We start from the raw sequence: 24,335 nt of genomic DNA on the forward strand, positions 1-24,335 counted from the left end.
AAACACTGATTAGGCCACAGCTAGAGTATTGCGTGTGCAGTTCTGGAATCCACATTATAGGAAGGGTGTGATTGCACTAGAGAGAGGGCAGAGGAGATTTACCAGGGTATTGCCTGGCTGGAGAGTTTTAGTTATGAGGAGAGATTGGATAGACTGGAGTTATTTTCCTTGGAGCAGAGGAAGTTGAGGGGGACATGATTGAGGTGTATAAAATTATGAGGGGCATAGATTGGGTAGACAGGAAGGAACTTTTCCCCTTGGTGGAGGTATCAGTAACCAGGGGGCATAGATTTAAGGTAAGGGGAAGGAGGTTTAGAGGAGATGTGAAGAAGAATTTTTTCACCCAGAGGGTGGTGGGAATCTGGAACTCTGCCTGAAAAGGTGGGAGAGGCAGAAACCCTCATAACATTTAAGAAGTATTTGAATGTGCACTTATGATGCCATGGCATACAAGGCTATGGGCCGAGCGCTGGAAAATGGGATTAGAATAGTTAGGTACTTGTTTGACCGGAATAGACTTGATGGGCTGAAGAGCCTTTTCTGTGCTGTAGACCCCTAATGTGAAGCAGGTCAGGATCACTGAAGTGAAAGGGGACAAAAACATCGTGACATCACATTAAAGCCCTTAGTTGATTGGCTGGTAAGTATTGTAGCTTTGTTTCCCTTTCTCCAAAGTTAGGGAGTTGCTCTAATAAGCTGGGAAATTTGAAAAAAATAAATTTTCTTTGATAATAAGGGTTAAGTGAAGTATTTGAATTAACCTCCCTTTATTTAGGTGACAACAGGAGAAGAGAAGTGAGTAGCTGGTGAGTACTTTTTTTTTAAGTGGTAAGTTTTATTACCTAATAGAGGAGTGCCAGGACTGCTCCAACCTGTGGAGTACATGACAAAAACAGAATTACCTGGAAAAGCTCAGCAGGTCTGGCAGCATCGGCGGAGAAGAAAAGAGTTGACGTTTCGAGTCCTCATGACCCTTCAATAGAACTAGGTGAATCCAAGGAGAGGGGTGAAATATAAGCTGGTTTAAGGTGTGTTGGGGGAGCGGTTGAGTTGGGGGAGAGAAGTGGAGGTGGGTGGTGTGGTTGTAGGGACAAGCAAGCAGTGATAGGAGCAGATCATCAAAAGATGTCACACACTAAAGAACAAAAGAACACAGAGGTGTTGAAGTTGGTGATATTATCTAAACGAATGTGCTAATTAAGAATGGATGGTAGGGCACTCAAGGTATAGCTCTAGTGGGGGTAGGGGGAGCATAAAAGAATTTAAAATATTTAAAAATAATGGAAATAGGTGGGAAAATAAAAATCTATATAAATTATTGGAAAAAACAAAAGGAAGGGGGAAGAAACAGAAAGGGGGTGGGGATGGAGGAGGGAGTTCAAGACCTAAAGTTGTTGAACTCAATGTTCAGTCCGGAAGGCTGTAAAAGTGCCTAGTCGGAAGATGAGGTGCTGTTCCTCCAGTTTGCGTTCGGCTTCGCTGGAACAATGCAGCAAGCCAAGGACAGACATGTGGGCGAGAGAGCAGGGTGGAGTGTTAAAATGGCAAGCGACAGGGAGGTTTGGGTCATTCTTGTGGACAGACCGCAGGTGTTCTGCAAAGCGGTCGCCCAGTTTACGTTTGATCTCTCCAATGTAGAGGAGACTGCATTGGGATCAACGAATACGGTAGACTAAGTTGGGGGAAATGCAAGTGAAATGCTGCTTCACTTGAAAGGAGTGTTTGGGCCCTTGGACGGTGAGGAGAGAGGAAGTGAAGGGGCAGGTGTTACATCTCTTGCGTGAGGTGCCATAGGTGGGGGTTGAGGAGTAGGGAGTGATGGAGAAGTGGACCAGGGTGTCCCGGAGGGAACGATCCCTACAGAATGCCGACGGGGGGGTGAAGGGAAGATGTGTTTGGTGGTGGCATCATGCTGGGGTTGGCGGAAATGGCGGAGGATGATCCTTTGAATGCGGAGGCTGGTGGGGTGATAAGTGAGGACAAGGGGGACCCTATCATGTTTCTGGGAGGGAGGAGAAGGCGTGAGAGCGGATGCGCGGGAAATGGGCCAGACACGGTTGAGGGCCCTGTCAACGACCATGGGTGGAAAACCTTGGTTAAGGAAGGAGGACATGTCAGAGGAACTGTTTTTGAAGTTAGCGTCATCGGAACAGATGCGACGGAGGCGAAGGAACTGAGAGAATGGGATGGAGTCCTTACAGGAAGCGGGGTGCGAGGAGCTGTAGTCAAGGTAGCTGTGGGAGTCGGTAGGCTTGTAATGGATATTGGTGGACAGTCTATCACCAGAGATTGAGACAGAGAGGTCAAGGAAGGGAAGGGAAGTGTCAGAGATGGATCACGTGAAAATGATGGAGGGGTGGAGATTGGAAGCAAAATTAATTTTTCCAAGTCCCGACGAGAGCATGAAGCAGCACCGAAGTAATCATCGATGTACCGGAGAAAGAGTTGTGGGAGGGGGCCGGAGTAGGACTGCAACAAGGAATGTTCCACACACCCCATAAAGAGACAGGCATAGCTGGGGCCCATGCGGGTACCCATAGCCAGACCTTTTATTTGGAGGAAGTGAGAGGAGTTGAAGGAGAAATTGTTCAGTGTGAGAACAAGTTCAGCCAGACGGAGGAGAGTAGTGGTGGATGGGGATAGACATGTCCTGTTCTACGTGTAAACACCAGGACATTTCTTGTGTCTTGGATAATCATACGTTCAGGAAATGTCGTCAACTACAGCAGCTCGAGCTCTGGGTTTTGGAGCTTTAGGAGCAGGTGGCATCACTGCAGGCATCCAGAAGGTTGAAAACTTTGTGAATAGCATGTTTATAGACGTGGTCACCCAGCATCTTAAGAGTATACAGGCAGAGAGGAAATGGGTGACCACCAGGCAGTTAAGAATAGCAGGGAGGTGGTGCAGGCGTGCACCTCACTCTCCAATCAGTGTTCAATCCTGAATACTAATGGAAGTGATGGTTCACCTGGCGATTGCAGCCAGAGCTAAGCCCATGGCACAACGGCTGGCTCAGCTGTACAGGGGGGCATGAAGAAGACTAGAAGAGCAATAGTGATAGGTAGTTCGATAGTTTGGGGAATAGTCTGGTGTTTCTGCAGCTACAAACCTGAATCCGGGATGGTGTGTTATTTCCCTGGTACCAGGGTCAAGGCTGTCATTGGCTACAGGGCACCCTGAGGTGGGAAGGTGAACAGCCGGTGGTCGTGGTCCACGTTGATTCCAATGACATAGCTAGAAATAGGCATGTGACCCTGCAGTAAGATTTTAGGGAGCTAGGTAGGAAATTAACAAGCAGGACCTCAAAAGTGGTATTCTCTGGCACCACGAGCAAGTATAGAAATAGTAGGATAGAGCAGATGATAGGTGTGGCTGGAGAGATGGTGCAGGAGAGAGGACTTCAGATTCTTAGGACATTGGGATTAGCTCTGGGGGAAATGGAAATTGTACAGACTGGATGTGTTGCACCAAATTAGAGCTGGGACCAATTTCCTTGCGGGATGATTTGCTTGTGCTATTGGGGAGGGTTAACCTAACTTGGCAAGGGTGTGGGAACCAGAAGGTAATATCAGAGAGGAATACCAAGATTCAAACAATATTGGGAGAGATAGATGCTTTAGAGTGGGAAATAGTAGGAAATAGTAATTAGGTTGGTTCAGCATAAGAGGGAAAGCAGTAAAATCTAATTTAAGATTACAGTGCAGGTATGGAGAGTTTGGTAAATAAGATTCGCGAGTTGCAGATGCAGAAAGTCAAGTAGAAATATAATGTTATGGCTATAACAGAGGCCTGGCTCAAAGAAAGGTTGGACTTTGTATTAAATATTCCTGGATGCAAGATATTCGGGAAAGGAGGAAGTGTGGCAGTATTGATTAAGGAGAACATTGCAGTGCTGGAAAGAGATGATGCCCCTATTTGGCTAGAGCTAAGGGACAAAACAGGTGCTATTACAGTGCACAGTGTAGTCTATAGACCACCAGCTAGTGGGAAAGATGTAGAGGAACAAATTTGCAAGAAAATTACAGAAGCTGCAAGAGTTTTAGATTTGAGAGAAGTTTTCAAAATCATGAGGGATCGAGACAAGTGGATAAGGAGAAACTGTTCCCATTGGTGGAAAGATTGAAAACCAGAGGGCACAGAATTAAGGTGAGTGGCAATTGAAGCAATGGCATCATGAGGAAGAACTTTTTCATGCAGCGAGTGGTTAGGATCTGGAATGCACTGCCTGAGAGTGTGATGGAGGCAGGGTCAATGGAGGCTTTTAAAGGAAATTGGAACATTGTCTGAAAAGGATAAATTTGCAGGGTTAAGGGGAAAAGACGGGAATTGGCACTAGGTGAATTGCTCCTCCAGAGGGTCAGTGCAGACAACATGGGCCATGTGGCTTCCTTTCTGTGCTGTAACTATTCTATGATTCTAAATGGTTTTCTCAGTCTTCACCATTGAACAAACCAGTACTTTATTTTAGGAGGAAAATTGTGTTAATTAAATGAAAACAAGTATCTATTCTTTATGTTAAAGGCACCATTTGATTGTTACAATGAAAGAAAGAAACAATTCAGACACTGGCATGCAATCCTAATGTAGAGCACAATGCATATTGCCATGATATTTCTTCCTACTGATTTTAAACTTTAAGAAAAAACAGTCAGAAGACTGAAAGAATCAACATTCTTTTACTCAAGAGATTGAAGTATCTTTTTTGCCCCAACACCTTATATCTGTTTATCTCTTGGAGAATTTGCTATCTAATCTTAGCCATGTGTTTTTTTAAGTTATTATGCTTCCTAGAGTCCTTTACACATGTTGCAACTTGAGAAAATTTTGGGCAGTAATGATCTAGGCCTTTTGATGGTTGTGTGTTTTAGACAATGCTGTTTTGATATTCCGCGAATAAAAATGTGTTTAAAGATGTTGCATGGTTTTCTTAAACAAACAGTTTTTCTAGAATAAAACATCTTGACTTTCATTGCTATTTTGTGCCCTTTACTGCCAGAGAGCTGTGAGCCATACACACATTTGCATAAGTCAAGTGCCTCTTTCCCTCATGATAGAGCTGTACATTTTGAATAATTTCAACTGATTACCAATTGTAAGACATTGTGCAGTGGAATATCAGGCATTAATAACTGAATGGCATAAATGCATATTTACATTGCAAACCTCTCGGAAGTGCTTTCACGCCAATTGCCTTGTTAAATCCAGAGTGCCAGCCACCTTGGGCCAGGTTTTCATCACACTTATTTGGGCAGGAACAGAGATGAGGGCCTAAAAGATGTTGGTGTTGCCAGATATCACACCTCTGTTTCCGACATCTTCGATTTTCCTGTGATGGGGAGGTGGAAGCGTAGAGTTCCGAAACCACAGGCTCCTAATCAGGCAATTTAAAGTTGTTGAGAGCCGTTAAAAGCCTGACTCTGCAAGCTTTCTGCATCTTCTCAGAAGCGGCCGAAATTCAGTAGCTGCCTGAATCAGACCAGCTGCAGACAGGTGGAGGGCCATGTCGAGGTGAGCCTTGGAGGTAAGATAAGTTCGAAAAGTTGTGTTAATGCTTTTCATAAGGCTAGCTCCTTTGAAGTTGAAGTTGCTACAGCCCATCACAGATCAGGGGAGGAGCCAGCATTAAGAATGTTGTCAATTCAGGGGTTGCCTGGCATTGCATGAGCATCAGAGCGGTGGACGTGTGTTTGGACTCCTCCTGAGCATCTGGAAGGGCGCAGCTGGAAATGGGTCAGATTCACAACTGATGCGGCATTGCAGGTTTAGAGGGCACTGAGTCCAGTGCCTGAACCAATCGGTTGGTGTCCTGTAAAACCTTTCTGTATGAGTCTCTGCTCTTGAGGCAGCCTGCTGCACTCTCCAATAACATGACCTTCTAGAGAGGAGTGGACCTTGAGGACGGTGAGACCATGGAAGGGGACAGCTTATCGGGGGAGGAGTAAGGAGGTAAGAGAGGAGGAACAGACAGCTGCTCCTGCTGCATTATAAGGTGGCCTCCTCTTGCCACCTGCCAGGAAGAGGAACCCCTCCTGTCCCTCATGGCTGCCAGGCCACTGGCTCCCCTGTGCCATCTCACTTCCCTGCCAGGCTTTGGCACAAACTTTCCCTCCTTCCAGACAAACAGCTGCGACAGTGCCTTGGATGTCTGAACCCAGCTCCATTCCTGCCCCCTGTTTTGTAGCGCAGTGGGTAGCGTCTCTACCTCTGAGTCAGAAGCTCCGGGTTCGAGTCCTACCCTAGGGCTTGATGGTCATGGAAGGTGTGTGTGTGGCATGGCAAGCAGGTTGATTGTGAACCTGTAAATCCTTCTGATACACCTATGGCAGGTGGTAAGACCAGGAGAGTTTCCTGGTCAGTCAGAACTGTGTGATGGCTGCAGCATAACAGCCTCCCCATATTAACGTCCTCCATGTGCAAGCGCTTGCTATGGGCTGTATGGCCAGCATCCAAGGGACTATTAGAGAAAGAGAGCTTTATTGGACAGGAAATCCATCTCCATATCAATTCAGAGCTTGCCACTGCGAAAACCTGAACTTCAATTAGTTTCCCACCGGAGACCGGTTCATGTTTCCCACCTCCGTGGTGAAAATTGGCCCCAGCTCTTGCTATTTAGCAGGCGAGTAAATCTTCAGTTTCCACTCTTTTTCTCCCTTTAGTTGCTGTTTCTTGCCTAGTTATCGTTACAAGGAATCTGAGAACCTTCTAGTTTTATTCTAAATGTTCGCTCTTTATTTCAAAACCTAAGCAGCAAGTGTTGTCAGGTCAGTTTTTCCCTGTGGTGCATCGCAACTAAGTTTGCTGCTTTTCTCATTCATTATCCACACAACACTTTGCAACAAGAGTCACAAATCAGAAATGGGAACGCTGGTCAATTTTTATTGTTCCCCAGCTTTCAAGTTCGAACTACTACTACTACTACTACTAGGACCTTCCCTAGTCAATGAACAATATGTCCAGTACTATACTGACCCTTAGGTGCGGATTGCATACTCTGTTATATCACTGTGGTACTGTACTCAATCCCACGTTAACCCTTTGTGTGCCAGAACCTTATACTACACCTCCCCCCCAAGGTGTACCTACAAGTTATCCCAGTTTATCCCATGTATTACATCATTACTATTACCCGAACTCCCGACACCGCCCATCAAGTCTCTGCTCATAGGTCCAGGCAGCCTGGAGACTTTATAAACCTTCCATATCTTGTCTTAGACAGCGACCTATCCCCATTGCGCCTTTGCGGTGGCTGCCCCAAGCTTTAGAGCGTCCCTCAGCACGTAGTCCTGGACCTTGGAATGTGCCAGTCTGCAATACTCGGGGACAACGCTTTGCACTGGAAGACCAACAAGTTTCGTGCAGACCAAAGAGCATCTTTCACTGAGTTCATGATCCTCCAGCTGCAGTTGATGTTTGTATCGGTGTGTGTCCCTGGGAACAGCCCGTAGAGCACAGAGCCCTGTGTCACAGCACTGCTCGGGACGAACCTTGACAGAAACCACTGCATCTCTCTCCAGACCTTCTTTGCGAAGGCACAATCCACAAGGAGGCGAATAATGGTCTCTTTCCCACCACAGCCACCCTGAGGGCAACGTGTAGAGGGGGTGAGACTCTTGGCGTGTAGGAAGGATCTGACGGGGAGGGCCTTTATCACCACCAGCCAAGTTACATCTTGGTTCTTGTTAGAAAGTTCTGGCAATGAGGCATTCCGCCAAATGACTTAGAGAGTCTGCTCGGGGAACCACCCGACAGGAACCACCATTCCATTTTCCCACAGGGCCTCTATGATGTTACGTGCTGACCACGATGGACTTGTGTTCAAAGGTGTTTCCCTGCATAAATTTTTCTGCTAGGGACAGGTGGTACGGCACGGTTCAACTACTTGGCCAGACCCATCCTTTGCAATACCGGGGACAGGTAGAACGTCAGCACGTAGTGACACTTGGTGTTTGCATACCCAGGGTCTACTCACATCTTGATGCGGCCGCACTCAAAGGTGGCCATCAAGATGAGGGCGATGTTGGGCACATTTTTTCCCCCTTTTTCTAGAGGCTTGTACATTGCATATCTGTGAACATGATTCATTTTCGACCTCCAGATAAAGCGAAAGATGGCTCGGGTGATCGCCATTGTGCAGGAGTGAGGAATGGGCCAGACCTGCGCCACATACAGCAAGACCAAGAATGCCTTACACTTGATGACCAAGTTCTTATCCGCTTTGGAGAGGGACCGTTGCTCCCACATGCCCAGTTTTCTTTCCACCATAGCCACCCGCTCCTTCCAGTTTCTAGCGCATGCCCTGGTTCCTCCAAACCATATCCCCAGCACCTTCAGGCTGTCTTGACCTGACTGCGGAGGGGACAAAGGATCGGTCTGCCCAGTTCCCAACGAACATGGCCTCGCTCTTGCTGCGTTATGCCTTGGATCCTGAGGCCAGTTTGAACTGGCCGCAGATGATGATCAGTCTGCACACCGACAGCGGATCCAAGCAGAAGATGGTGACATCGTCCATGTACAGGGAGGCTTTGACCTGAGCGCCTCCACTGCCTGGGATCGTCACTCCTCTTATGCCCAGATCCTTCCTGATGGACTCAGCAAAGGGTTCCATGCGACACACAAACAGGACAGGGGAAAGAGGACAGCCCTGCCTGACTCCAGATTTAATGGAAAAGCTTTCTGATTCCCACCCATTGATTGAAACTGCGCTACTGATGTATATGTAGAGCAGTTGGATCCAGTTGTGGATTCCCTCCCCAAACCCCATTTTGGAGAGCACCTCCACCATGTAGGTGTGCAGTATTCTGTCAAAGGTGTTTTACTGACCCAGGCTGATGAGGCAGGTGTCCACACCCCCGTCCTGTACATAGGCAATCGTGTCCCTGAGTAGCGCAAGGCTATCAGAGATCTTCCTGCCAGATACAGTGCAAGTCTGGTCAGGGTGAATCACCAACTCCAGAGCAGACTTGATCCGATTGGCGATGACCTTGGACAGAATCTTATAGTCCACATTCAACAGTGAAATGGGTCGCCAATTTCTAGTTTCCTCCCTTTCCCCCTTGTGCTTGTAGATGAGGGTGAGGATGCCTTTCCTCATGGATTCTAACATGCTGCCAGCCAAGAGCATACTCTCGTACACTTCTAGAAGGTCTGGGCCGATCCAGTCCCACAGAGCTGAATACAACTTAGCCAGTAAGTCGCCGCTTTTGGGAGTCTTACTCTTCTGAAAGGACTCGAGGGCCTAAGTCAGTTCGGCAGGACTTAGTGGTTTGTCCAGATTGTCCATGTACTGTTGTCTAAGACCTCCGTGTTAGAGGACAGGAAGGACTGGGAGGGTGTGCTGTCTGTGGGCTTCATGTCATACAATCCGGCATAAAAGGATTTGCTGATCCTCAAAATGTCAGACTGCGATGACTTTACTGAGCTTTCTTCCTTCAGGCTGCTGATCACAGAACTCTGTGTGTATACCTTTTGGAAGAAGAAACGTGAGTACGTCTCATCCTGCTCCATGGAACGGACTCTGGACTGGAAGATGATCTTGAAGGCCTCCAAGTCAAAGAGCGAGGCTTACTGGCTCTTCATCTCTTGGAGTTCCTCCTTGTCATAGTGTTTTTTTTGGAAAAATTCACTTTATTCATAAAACATCTGAAAAACATTACAAAACATTTCTAATTGGCCATCACAAAAACTTTTACACAAGGATTGTAAGGTGCTTCAATACAATCAATGAAAATTACAGTCATTTCAATATGGTCATTACAGACAGTCAGACAGTGCAATAGTATTGAAGTTATCAACATACATCATGTTGCACTCTGCGGATCTTCAATACAATTAGACCATAAGACATAGGAGCAGAAATTAGGCCAATCGGCCCATCGAGTCTGCACTGCCATTCAATCATGGCTGATAAGTTTCTCAACCCCATTCTCCTGTCTTCTCCCCGTAACCTTTGATCTCCTTACCAATCAAGAACCTATCTATCTCAGTCTTAAATACACTCAATGACCTGGCCTCCACAGCCTTCTGTGGCAATAAATTCCATAGATATCATAGATATCATAGATTCCATAATTATGATACATTTAGTATTCACTACATACATTTGTTGTCAGTTGTACAGCCCAAGGGGTCAACCTCTCTCCCCGCCCTTCGGTGTGCTATGGCAGAAAGTTCTTAGACAGCAACCTTTCCCCATTGCGCCTTTGTGGCAGCTGCCCCAAGCTATAGTGTGTCCCTCAGTGCGCAGTCCTGGACCTTGGAAAGTGCCAGTCTGCAACACTCGGTCGGGGACGACGCTTTGCACTGGAAGGCCAACAAGTTTCGGACAGACCAAAGTGCATCTTTCACCGAGTTGATGATCCTCCAGCTGCAGTTGATGTTTGTCTCGGTATGTCAAGGGGGCAGTCTATGGGTGGAGCCATAGGACATCGGTAGAGTGTTGAACGAATACTTCACATCTGTCTTCACCCAAGAGAATGAGGATGGAGGTATTGAACTCGGGGAGAGAGACTGCTGGGTTCTTCAGCAAATTTTATAGGGAGTGACAAGGTATTAGAGGTGTTGGCAGGCTTAATAGTGGACAAATCTCCAGGTCTGGATGATTTGTGTCCCAGACTGCTGACGGAGGAGATCGCAGGGGCTCTGGTCCAAACTTTTAATTCCTCTCTGGTCACGGGGTATGTGCTCTGGAGAACAGCTAATGTGGTTCTGCTATTTAAGAAGGGTTGTAGAGGTAAGCCTGGGACCAGTGAGCCTCACGTCAATGATAGGGAAACTATTGGAGAAAATTCTGAAGGAGAGAATCTGTCTCCACTTGGAGAGGTCAGGTTTGATCAGGGATAGTCAGCATGGCTTTGTCAGAGGGAGGTCATGCCTAACAAATTTGTTTAGGTGACCAGGTGTGTAGATGAGGGTAGCGCATTTGATGCAGTTCATATGGATTTCAGCAAAGCCTTTGACAAGGTCCCACATGGGAGACTTTTAAAGTAGTCAAATGCACATGGGATACAGGGTAATTTGATAAGGTGGCTTCAAAATTGGCTTAGTTGTAGGAGACAGAGGGTGACGACAAAAGGATACTTTACTGACTGGAAGGCAGTGTCCAGTGGCATACCACAGGGATCTGCGATCGGTCCCCTATTATTATTTATATAAACGACATAGCTGACTATGTTGGGGGTAGGATTAGTAAGTTTTGCAGATGACACAAAGATTGGCTGGGTGGTTAACAGTGAGGTTGAGTCTTGGGCTACAGGAAGATATAGACGGGATGGTCAAATGGGCAGATAAGTGGCAGATGGAATTTAACCCTGAAAAGCGTGAGGTGATACACTTTGGAAGGAGTAATTTGACAAGGAAGTATTCAGTAAATGGCATGACACTAGGAAGTTCTGAGGAACAAAGGGATCTTGGCGTGTGTGTCCATAGATCTCTGAATGCGGAGGTACATGTTAGTGGGGTGGTGAAAGAGCATATGGGACACTTGCCTTTATCAATCAAGGCATAGATTACAAAAGTAGGGAGGTCATGTTGCAGTTGTATAGAACCTTGGTGAGGCCACAGCTGGAATACTGTGTGCAGTTCTGGTCACCACATTATAGGAAGGATGTGATTGCACTGGAGGGTGTGCAGAGGAGATTTACCAGGATGTTGCCTGGGATGAAACATTTAAGTTATGAAGAGAAGTTGGATAGACATGGGTTGTTTTCGTTGGAGCAGAGAAGACAAAGGAGCGACCTGATTGAGGTGTGTAAGATTATGAGGGGCATGGACAGGGTGGATAGGGAGCAGCTGTTCCCCTTAGTTGAAGAGTCAGTCACGAGGGGGCATAAGTTCAGGGAGGATGTGAGAAAAAACCTTTTTATCCAGAGAGTGGTGACGGTCTGGAATGCGCTGCCTGGGAGGGTGGTGGAGGCAGGTTGCCTGACATCCTTTAAAAAGTACCTGGATGAGCACTTGGCACATCATAACATTCAAGGCTATGGGCCAAGTGGGCCCATTAACCTTCTTCTATTGCACTAACTTCTATTAGGGTGGAGTAGGAATATAAGAAATAGGAGTCAGCCATTTCGCCCTTCAAGCCTGCTCCGCCATTCATTAAGATTATGGCTGATCTATCCCTGAGCAGACTGTCAAAGTCATTTGGCAGAATGCCTCATCGCTAGAATTTTCCAACAAGCACCAAGATGTAGCTTGGCTGGTAGTGAGAAAGGCTCTCCCCGTCAGATCCTTCCAACATGCCAGGAGTCTCAGCCCCTCTGCACATTGCCCTTGAGGTGGCTGTGGTGGTGAAGAGACCATTGTTCACCTCCTTGTGGAATGTGCCTTTGCAAAGAAGGTAAATGGTAAATGGGATTAGGTAGGTAGGTCAGGTGTTTCTCACATGTCGGTGCAGACTCAATGGGCCGAAGGACCTCTTCTGCACTGTGTGATTCTGTGTGTCCCTGGGAACAGCCCGTAGAGCACAGAACCCTGTGTCACAGCACTGCTCAGGATCAACCTTGACAGAAACCACTGCATCTCTCTCCAGACCTTCTTTGCAAAGGCACATTCCACAAGGAGGTGAACAATGGTCTCTTCACCACCACAGCCACCTCAAGGGCAATGTGCAGAGGGGCTGAGACTCCTGGCATGTTGGAAGGATCTGACGGGGAGAGCCTTTCTCACTACCAGCCAAGCTACATCTTGGTGCTTGTTGGAAAATTCTAGCGATGAGGCATTCTGCCAAATGACTTTGACAGTCTGCTCAGGGATAGATCAGCCATAATCTTAATGAATGGCGGAGCAGGCTTGAAGGGCGAAATGGCTGACTCCTATTTCTTATATTCCTACTCCACCCTAATAGAAGTTAGTGCAATAGAAGAAGGTTAAAAGCTGTGTTTTTTTAAAAAAAGGAAGATAGTTTCTCACGCAATGTCAATGCAGGCTTTACCCAAGTTAGCTGTGATGTACTGTTTCAGCCGAGAAAGTTAATTAACATTCCAGTAAACATCAAACTGCTCTTAGATTATGCTAAGATGACAGTGTTATGTAGGGCAGGAAAAACCCAGCAGAGCAGAGATCCAAAGCAATTAATTTACATCCATGTTCTTTAATAATTTATTGGGTAGCCACCATGATGGGAAAATACCTTCACTGACAAGTTAATCTTTCATTCACTGGTTTCTTTTTTAATTTATGTAAAATATTAAAGCTTGTTATTTTAATTGCTATATTCCATAAATTAAAGATATCAAGGAAGTGAATTAAAGTAGCTCAGTGAGAATTGACCGATTGTAACAAATATCTTTATTTAATGTAAATAAATTTCCATCAGAAAAAGGCTATTCAATTTTTACTGTTAAACTTACTACATAGAATGTGCAGCTCAGAAGCAACACTTTCACCTGAACTGGTCCAGTCTTTATGCTCCTCTCGAGTCTTCTCCCACCTCTCTTCATCTTACCCTATCAGCATTTCCTTCTATTTCTTTCTCCTTCATCTTTCCTTCTATATATTCTTTCATGGAATGTGGACGTCACTGACTAGGCCAACATTTATTGCCAATCCCTAATTGCTCTTGTGAAGGTGGTGGTGAGTTGCCTTCTTGAACTGATGCAGTCCATGTGGTGTATGTACACCCACAGTGCTGTTAGGGAGGGAGTTCCAAGATTTTGACCCAATGACAGTGAAGTGACAGCGATATATTTTCAAGTCAGGATAGCGTGACCTGTTTATATAGCTTCCTCTTAAATGCATCAAAGGATATGTGGAACCAAGATGTTTTGTGTCTCACTTACTGAAGTTAGCCTACCAGCATAGACAATATTAGCAGTGATAAAGGCAAACTGGTGGATGTACTGTACTTCGATTTCCAGAAGACATTTGATAAGGTGCCACATCAAAGGTTATTGCGGAAAATAAAAGCTCAAGGTGTAAGGGGTAGCATTGGGTAGAAAATTGGCTAGCAATCAGGAAACAGAGTGAAGGCATAAATGGCTTATTTTCTGTTTGGCAAGATGTAACAAGTGGTGTTCCATAGGGATCAGTGCTGGGGCCTCAGCTTTTTACAATTGATATAAATGACTTGGATGAAAGGACAGAAGGTATGGTTGCTAAATTTGCTGATGACACAAAGATCGGTGGGAAAGTAAGTTGTGAAGAGGACACAGGGAGGCTAGAAAGGGATATAGATAGGTTAAGTGAGTGGACAAAGATCTGGCAAATGGAGTATGCTGTGGGAAAATGTGAAATTGTCCATTATGGTAGGAAGAATAAAAAAGAAACTTATAATCTAAATGGTGAGACATTGCAGAGTTCTGAGACGTAGAGGGATCTGGGTGTGTCCTGGTGCATGAATCACAAAAAGGTTCGTAAGCAGGTACAGCAAGTAATTAGGAAAGCTAATAGAATGTTATCGTTTATTGCGAGGGGAATTGAACACAAAAGTAGGGATGTTTAGCTTCAATTATATAGTGCATTGGTGAGACTACATCTGGAGTACTGTGTACAGTATTGGCCTCCTTCAGGAAGGATGTAAATGCGTTGGAAGCAGTTCAGAGTTTATGGATTTTAGATTAATACCTGGATTGGACAGGTTGTCTTCTCAGGAAAGATTGGACAAGCTGGGCTTGTATCTGCTGGAGTTTAGAAGAGTAAGAGGCAACTTGATTGAAACATATAAGATCCTCAGGAGTCTTGACTTGGTGGATGTGGAAAGAATGTTTCCTCTTGAGGGAGGATCTAGAACCTGGGGTCACTATTTAAAAATAAAGGGCCACCCGTTTAAGACAGAGATGAGGAGAAATTCTTTTTCTCAGGGGGTCGTGAGTCTTTGGAACTCTTCCTCAAAAGGCTGTGGAAGCAGTCTGAATATTTTTAAGGCTGCTAGGTAGATGCTTGATAAGCGAGGTAGTGGAAGGTTATCGGGGGTAGGTGGGAATGTGGAGTTGAGGTTACAATCAAATCAGCCGTGATCTTATTGAATGGCGGAGCAGGCTAGAAGGGCTGAATGGCCTGCTCCTAATCTGTTTGTATAGACAGCAATGTGATAGTGGCCAGAAAGACCTGTTTGTGTTGGTTGAGGGGTCAATATTGACTTGGATACTGCAGTACTCCCCTGTTCTTCTTTGAATTGTGCAGTGGGATCTTTTGCAATCACCTGAGAGAGCAGACAGCACCTTGGTTTTCCATCTCATTTGAAATTTAAAAATTGTGATAGTGCAGCACTGAAGTATCAGTGCAGTTTAAGTGGCTGGATCTCTGGAGCGAAACAGGAACCTATGACCCCTGACTCAGAGATGAGTATGTTACCACTGAGCCAAGATTGACACCTTTTATGACAATGTACTCAGTGGCAGAAGAGGAGACCTGATCGGCATTAAGCCAAATACACACTGAAAGCTTGATGGAATGAGAATGACAGAAAGAGGACTGATGTGCTGCCAGAGAGGAAACATTGGTATGTTACTAAAGGAAGAAGATAAGTAGATGGAGCGAAACGTGCATTTAGTCTTTGAAATCAAATGTCCCAGTCCTAATGCATTTCATTATTGAAAAGGATTATGTTGATGAGATGAGGATAATATATTTTAATCAAGAGCTATGATTCCAGAATAATTTTTAAAATCACGGAATCACCTGCATTCAAGTGTTCACTGATTTTTTTCAATCTGGGTCAGAATCAGGAACAGAGTGAACAATTTGCCATTATTTAATACCTTTATTATTGTAAGACAATGCAGAGTGCTTCATTGGAGTGTTTTTATTTGGTCTCAGGATGTGGATGTCACTGGCAAGGTTAGCATTTATTGCCTATCGTTAATCATTAAGGTGGTGGATGGGGTGCCAATCAAGCAGGCAGCTTTGTCCTGGATGGTGTTGAGCTTCTTGATTGTTGTTGGAGCCATACTCATTCAGGCAAGTGGAGAGTATTCCACCACACTTCTGATTTGTGTCTTCTAGGAAGTGGAAAGGTTTTGCGGGGAGTCAGGAAGTGAACTACTCACCACAGAATAACCCAGCCTCTAATCTGCTCTTGCAGTCAAACGAATTATGTGGCTGGTCCAGTTATGTTGCTGGCCAATAGTAATCCTTAGGATGTAGATAGTGGGAGATTTAGTGACAGTAATGCTGTTGAATATCGAGGTAAGGTGATTAGGCTCATGTGCCAATGATATTTAAACTGAAATTGAATTTTTAAAAATTGACACTGAGTCTACCAAAAGCTTTGGTCAAGAGATCGGTTTGAAAGAACATCCTTAAAGCAAGCTAGAGAGGCGGAAAGGTATAGGGAAGGAATTCCAGAGTGTAGGGCCTAATGTCCTTTAGGGGAGGAAATCTGGCATCTTATCCGGTCTGGCCTACATGTGACTCCAGACCCACAGCAATGTGGTTGACTCTTAACTGTCCTCTGAACTAGCCTAACTAGTCACTTAGGTCAAGGACAATTATGGATGGCGATGCCCACAGCCCAGCAAAGAATAGTAAAAATGTTCTGCCGTCAATTTTTAAGGGCTATTTGGTAAATAATAAAGCAACTGAATCATTACCAAGGAGGGAAATGGGATCAGCAGAGCGAGAGATTACTTACCAAACTGGACTAAATGCAGTTTATATAACATTTACTCAACGTGGAACATGGAATCATTTTGTGTTCATTTAATAGAATTGTGGCAGCTCTGCCTACTGCAGGATTATAATCTGCTTTTATGTGACAGATTGCAGAATACTGCAGTACTGAGGGACCTTGGTGTCCTTGTACATGAATCACAAAAAAGCTAGCATGCAAGTACAGCACGTAATTAGGAAGGCAAGTGGAATGTTGGACAATTTTGCAAGGGGGATGGAATATAAAAGTAGGGACTTCTTGCTGCAGCTGTACAGGGCACTGGTGAGACCACACCTTGCGTACTGTGTACAGTTTTGGTCACCTTAGTAAAGGTGGGACACACTTGCAGTGTGGAAGCAGTGCAGAGAAGCTTCACTAGCTTTATTTCTGGGATAAGCGATTTGTCTTATGAAGAAAGGCTGAGCAGGTTGGGCCTATACTCAACTGGAGTTTAGATGAGTGAGATGTGATCTTATTGAAATATATAGGATATTGAGAGGGCTTGACAGGGCAGATGCTGAGAGGCTGTTTTCCCTAATGGAGGAATCTAGAACTAGGAGGCACGGTTTCAAAATAAGGGGTCTCCCACTTAAGAAGGAGATCAGAAGGAATTTCTTCTCTGAGGGTTGTTAATGTTTGAAATTCTCTTCCCCAGTGAGCAATCGAAGCTGGTTATTGTTTTTATTCAAGGCTCAGACAGATTTTTGATTGACAAGGGAATCAAGGATTAGTGGGGCAGCAGGCAGGAAAATAGAGTTAAGGCCACAATCAGATCAGCTATGATCTTATTGAATGACGGCGCAGGCTCAAGGGGCTGAATTGCCTACTCCTGCTCCTATTTCTTATGTTCTTATTATGAGCTTACTTCTATGTGTTGCCTCTGAAAGCTGGTGCCGTTAAAAATGGAGCATGTTCAAATTACAAAGTTAGGTGTAATAAATGAAATGTCAGGCTTCCTGACTAAGCAAGTTAAGGCAGTGAGCAGCTGCGTCATCAAACTTAGGCATGCGCCAATTTTGACCCTGTATGGGAATTGTGTTGACTTGCCTGGCCTCAGCCAGAGTGGCATTAGGATGGCTAATTCTCCCAAATTAGGCAGAGGAAAAACACTCAGGATTTTGTATGCTGATTGCCATTTAGTGACCACTGTCAGTAGTTTTTGTGGGAACACTGGAAATGGATAGAGTTGGATAAGTTTAGCATTAGGGTTCACTGATAGTACTTCCATGGTCATATAGCTTGCCCATTACTTTGGATGTGAAGAAGGGCTACTATGGTGAGACCCCCATGGAACTGGACCCCCAGCAAGAAGTTAATGTTTTCATGAAGGAAGTTGGGAAAACATGAAATAAAAGAACAAGAAAATATTTTAAAATCTAGTTGGAAGTACATATTTTGAGATAGTTTCCTCACTGATTGAAATTTAGTTTGGACATTCACACAGTATATGCTACTGAGAGTTATCAGTCATGCAGTTCCTAATTCTGAGAAAAAATTGCAGTTTCCACTTGGAGGTAACCAAATCCAGGTACAATTGTGAAATTTTTACAAACTGCCTTTCTTAGGCAGTTAATGACTTTCTGATATGCAACCTGTAGATACTTTTAATGAAAAAAAGACATTGCTTAATGTATTTTACATATAGAGCAGTTCTTTGTTGTGACATACTGCTGCCTATAAGAAGGATTATGTTGCCCTTCAGAAACAGAAACCATAATGATCATCGCTACAGCACATGCATTTAAAAAATAAACTTTTAGGATGACAAGGGCATTGCAGAGATGACTGTATTTGTGTGCCTCTCATGCCCTCTTCTGTGCATTGATGCAACCTACAACACCGGATGTTATCCTGTGCAGAGGTAGAATGATTTAGGGAAGACTGTTTTGTTCTAAGGCACTTTAAGTAGTTTTCCAGCCTGTGACAAATGTAAGCTAACCTTCCTCATCCTTCTTGATCTGTCTGAAGCCTTTGACGCGGTTGACCACAGCATCCTCCTCCAATGCCTCTCCGCTGTTGCCCAGCTGGGTGGAACTGCTCTCACCTGTTTCTATTCCTGCCTAGCTAACTGTAGCCAGATAATCACTTGAAATGGCTTGCTTCTCCTGCTGCTCCTGCATTATTACCTCTGGTGTCCCCCAGAGATTAATCCTTGGTCCCTTTCTATTTCTCATCTACATGCTGCCCTTTGGTGACATCATCTGAAGGCATGGCATTAGTTTTCAGATGTGTGCTGACGACACCAAGCTCTACGTCCTTCAATTCCTCCACTGTTTCAAAATTCTCACACAGCTTATCTGACATCCAGTACTGGATGTACAGAAATGTCCTCCAATTAAATATGGGGAGGATTGAAGCCTTTGTTTATGGTTCTCGCTCCAAACTACATTCCCTAACTCTCAGCTCCATCCCTCTCCATGATGATTGTCTAAGATTAAGCCAATCTTTTTGAAAACTTGGTGTCATATTTGATCCTGAGATGAGCTTCTGATTTCATGTTCGTGCCATCTCTAAGACTGCCTCTTTACACCTCCATAACATTGCTTGATTTCACCCTTCCTCAGCTCATATGCTGCTGAAACTCTGACTATTCCAACATGCATCTGGCTGGCCCCCCATATTCTTTCCCCCATAAATTTGAGGTAATCCAAACTCTGCTGCCGATGTCTTAACACACTGCGAAGTCCCGTTCCCCTAGCACCTTTGTACTTGTTCATCTATATTGGCTCCCATTGGACCAAATATATTGGTCAAGCAACGTCTTAATTTTCAAATTTGCATCCTTGTTTTCAAATCCCTCTATAGCCTTGCCCTTCCCTAGCTCTGCAATCTCCTCCAATCCCACAACTCTGAGATATCTTTGTCTGTCTAATTCTGGCCTCTTGTGCATTCACAATCATAATTGCTCCACCAATGGTGGATGCGCTTTCAGTTGCCTGGGCCCCAAGCTCTGGAATCCCCTCTCTACACCTCCCCGCCTCTCTGCCTCACTTTTCACCTTTAAGACACCCATTAAAACCTGCCTCTTGACAAAGCTTTTGGTCATCTGACTTAATATCTCCTTATGTGGCTCAGTGCCATACTTTGTTTTATAATACTCCTGTGAAGTGCCATGGGACATTTCATTATGTTAAGGACACTATATAAATATAAGTTCAGAAAAGTTTGGAAGTACTCAGCAGGTCTGGCAGCATCCGTGGAGAGAGAAGCAGTTAATGTTTCAGGTTTGAAATTCTGAAGGAAGGTCCTTAATCTGAAACATTAATTCTGTTTCTGTCTCCACATATGTTGCCAGACCTTCTGAGTACTTCCAGGACTTTCTGTTCTTAATTTGGATTTCCAGCATCTGTATTATTTTGCTTTTATTATAGATATAAGTTGTTGTTGGTCATTATCATATTGCTGCTTTTGGAGCTGCTTGTGCACAAATTGGCCATCGTGGTTCGCATATTACAACAGTGATGACTCTTTAAATGGACTTAATTAGCTGTAAAGTACTTTGGGGTGTCCTGAAGTTGTGAAAGGCGCTATATAAATGCAAACCTTTCTTTTCAACAGCTTTTTCCAGCTGGATGAACTCAAATGGGTCAAACGGCCTCCATCATTTTTGATAAATTACCATGGTGGGTAATTAAAAATATCCAGTTAGCTATTGGTTGAAGGTGTTCAAACATATCTTTCAAAAGGGTGTAATATAAGCCATTACAAATGTAAATGAACCTGATTTGTTATTCTGAGTGTGAGAAATCTGAAATAATGTTTGAAATGGCGATCATTGTCACATTGTTTCTGTAGTGGCAGTGATGGTTGATTTTTATTGAAACAGGATGGTTTGTATTGAATGAGACCTTAAATCTAAGCATAATTTGTTTAGCATGTAAACAAACCACAACAGAAATGTAAGAATGAAGCAGAGGTCTGAAGAGATGAGAAACATAGAGAGTGGGAACCATATCAGTAATTAGCATCTGGCTAAATATAATATCGGTAGTGGTAACAAAAATTTTCAGTGAACACAACTGCACACTGTCCCGCCTCCCCACCAACTCCTTCCACAGTAAAGATGGTCAGTTATGAGGAGCATGGACAGGGTGGATAGGGAGCAGCTGTTCCCCTTAGTTGAAGGGTCAGTCACGAGGGGACATAACTTCAAGGTCAGGGGCAGGAGGCTTAGGGGGGATGTGAGGAAAAACCTTTTTACCCAGAGGGTGGTGATGGTCTGGAATGCGCTGCCTGGAAGGGTGGTGGAGGCAGGTTGCCTCACATCCTTTAAGAAGTACCTGGATGAGCACTTGGCATAACATTCAAAGCTATGGGCCAAGTGCTGGCAAATGGGATTAGGTAGGTAGGTCAGGCGTTTCTCACATGTTGGTGCAGACTTGATGGGCTGAAGGGCCTCTTCTGCACTATGTGATTCTGAATTGACCAGGAGAAAGGATTGATAACTACTTATGCTTACCAGGCAAGGGAGCCTGCATGTTTCTGTTAAGCTAAGCTCTGCTAAATAGTATGTGCAGTGCTTTTAAAATTATTCATCAGTAAGAAATAATAGCATCCTTTGCATATTCATGAAATCTTGCATAATAATAAGTGAAGTTGTGCACATCACATGGATAATCTGTATTCATATCTGTGTGCCATGCTTGAAGTAAATAAATTAATTATTCTTCCTCTGATCAGCCTTGCAGGAGAAAAAAATCAGTTCATACATAACATGTCAGTTAATGAAAGCGTTCTTTCATGCCTGCACAAAAAATTCTTCCACAATCCAGCTTCCCTCATTTACACTAGAGGTGTGCAATGGGGGTGATGAGGACACTTCAGGTTAGTCTGTGTCAGAGGTTCTGAAGACAAGTGCTGCGATTCAAATCTTATTCTATGCTGCAAAGCATACCTGTGGTAGGATCCTCCATAGGCCACCTCTATACAAGCCAGAACACCTCCTGCAAGTTAGAGAGATACATCATTCCACTGACTGACGCTGACCCCTTAATCTCATGCACATACTGAAAGCAAAATAGGAAAGGTTGTTTCCCTGCATAATCGGTCCAATCAAAATACCAATGACACTGTGCAGTAAGACAACACCCTGATATACAGCGACTTAACAAAATTGCACAATGTACAGCTTGACTTGTTGAGAAACTCGGGGTTCTCCTCCCTCTCCATACCTGTAACCCTTCAGATGAGCTTGAGTGTTCTGAAGAGAGCTCTAGGATGTTGCTCCAAATCTAGAGACCCAGCGGAAGACTGTTCTGGTGCTAAGTCTAAATAGAGAAAATACACTCAAAGCTTTAAAATAACATATATTGCATTCTCTAAACAATGTTCCTTTATTTTTATTTATTTATTTTAATGCAAATAGATTAATTTCAAATGTTGAAAATAAATACATATATTAGTTTAATATTCTCTTTCATAGATTAATGCAAGAACATTTACTGTTATGTATAAACATTTGGAAGTGTCAGAGAAATTGCAGCCGAGAAGCCAGTACTTCCACTGCAGTTGTCCAAGCTAATCCCATTTTCCTGTTTCCTTTTATATTAGTTTTTAAATAGTTATCATGTTCCATTCTAAATTTGAGTAAATGCATAATTCCCACCAATACAATAGTATAAGCAGTTTTTATCATTGGCAATAGAGATTATAAATTGTGAAATCCGATATATAATACAATATGCATATAGACGGTCCTGAAAGTTGGGTCAGTTCGCTTATTAACCTGCCAGTCTTGAATTTCTAGTTTCAGCACTCCTCATTTAAACCTACAGGGACATCCTAGTATTTTCAGCACATCACGGTTTCTATCTGGTCCTCTAAGTTTCTTCTGCACCCTCTCCAAAACCTTGAATCTTTTCCCAAATTGATACTCAGAATTGGACACAGTATTCTAGCTGACGGCTAACCAGTGACTTACGTGAAGGAGTGGCTTCATGCCTTTCTTGCATTTTTATGATACCATTTATAAATCCAAACACCTTTTATATGTTTTTTTTTAAACAGCTTTAGAATAAAAGTCCCTTCCCTCAGGCATTAGTGAATTGTTTGGGTTTTTATAACAATCTGGCAGCTTTCATGATAATTCTTCCCAGCGTCAACCACAATTACCAGATTTATTGAACTGAACTGCATGGAAATTGAACTCAAAACATGCTCATCCAATGCACTTCAGTAGCCATGTATTCATGCCTGCTAACAACTGGGTATAAGTCCTCAAACTTATTTAATGTAGATCTTAAAAACTTTTTTTTATCCATTCATGGGATGTGGGTGGTATTGGCAAGGCCAGCATTATTGCCCTTGAGAAGGCAGTGGTGAGCCACCTTCTTGAATACAGCTGAAAGGCTCACTAGGCTATGTCAGAGGGGAGTTAAGGGTCAACCTCGCTGCTGTGGGTCTGAACCCACAGTTAAGATTAATTAATAGAATTTAAATTCCTCAACTGCCTTGGTGGGATTTGAACTCATGTCTCTGGATCATTAGTCCAGGCCTTCTGGGTTGCTAGCCCATTACAGAAAATGGAAATTTACAAACCTTGATCTCAAATGTATTCCAATTCAAACCATTGTTCGAATTTCCTGTGTTGCACGAAGTCTACTGAGAATTTTGCTGATGTCCTTAATTTTTCAGGAAGGATTTTCCTTGATTGAAGCTCACAAATGGTGGAAAGCAGTACGTAGAGCAGACTGTGTGCTGTTTGGGTCTAAAGTTAAGGTAAGAAGTTGCAGGTAACTTTTCCAGGACCAGTGGGACCCATCCTGTTTTACCAGCTTCCTTGTTTTAATTTTAAATTTGATGGACAAGCTTTTAATCAATCTCACCATCATCTCTTGGGTTGCCTCTGACTAATGTAGCTATTTTCACATTCTTTGCTTCTCTTTGCTCTTGAATTTCCATTTGCCTGGTTTAAAATTTATCACAAGGTTTTCCACTGGGACTTTCTCTCTCTTTTCTTCCACCTTGCCTTTAGAACTGAAAAAATAAAAGATTGTAACAGAATTGGAATAAAGAGAAGGTGAAAGAAAAGAGAGAGAAAGCCCCATTGGAAAACCTTGTGAGATAAACTTCATACCAGGCAATGGAAATTCAAGAGCGAAGAGAAGCAAAGAATGTGAAAATAGCTACATTGGTCAGAGGTTTCCAGTATTTTTTTGTTTCAGATTTCCAGCATTTAAAGTGTTTTTACTTGCTTTTTAATCTGCAGATCAAGTCGGAACCTTTTATTTTATTATTTTAATATCCTTTTTAAAATTTACAATACTTTACCAGCACCAAGTGCAGCATTGCATAAAGTGACTCAGTTTTCCTTGATTGTAATGTGCCTTGAAATTCAGCCCTATGGAAGTTTTATGTTAAGTTACAGCAGTTAATAAGTCTTTCATTAAAACTTTGTAACACGTAAATGATTTACAGAATCACAATTATTACAACACAGAAGGAGGCCATTCAGCCCTTCATATCTGCGCTGGCTCTCTGAATGACCATCTCACTTAGTACCATTTTCCTGCCTTCTCCCCGTACATTCTTCCTTTTAGATAACAACCTAATTCCTTTTTGAGTGCCTTGTTTGAACCTGCCTCCATCACGCTCTGAGGCAGTGCTTTCCAGATCCTAACCACTTGCTGTATGGAAAAATTTTTCCTCATGTCACTATTGCTTCTTTTGCCTGTTACCTTCAATCTGTACCCTCTCATTCTCGGTCATTCCATGAGTGAGAACTAATTTTCCGTATTTATTCTGTCTAGAC

The 24,335-nt window shown here is 43.7% G+C and overlaps 1 protein-coding gene across 1 annotated transcript in view; it reads left to right on the forward strand.

Annotated features, from left to right (window-relative positions):
- The first annotated feature begins 2,710 nt into the window (after positions 1–2,710).
- rec114 (REC114 meiotic recombination protein) overlaps positions 2,711–24,335 on the forward strand; it is a 39,574-nt gene continuing 17,949 nt past the window's right edge. Inside the window, exons 1-3 of the mRNA XM_041178231.1 lie at positions 2,711–2,866; positions 5,443–5,508; positions 23,219–23,302. Of these exons, the coding sequence (XP_041034165.1) occupies positions 2,711–2,866; positions 5,443–5,508; positions 23,219–23,302 (306 nt within the window). The remainder of the gene's footprint in view (positions 2,867–5,442; positions 5,509–23,218; positions 23,303–24,335) is intronic.

The sequence above is a fragment of the Carcharodon carcharias genome, chromosome 32 (assembly GCF_017639515.1).
Source record: "Carcharodon carcharias isolate sCarCar2 chromosome 32, sCarCar2.pri, whole genome shotgun sequence".
NCBI lineage: Eukaryota > Metazoa > Chordata > Chondrichthyes > Lamniformes > Lamnidae > Carcharodon > Carcharodon carcharias.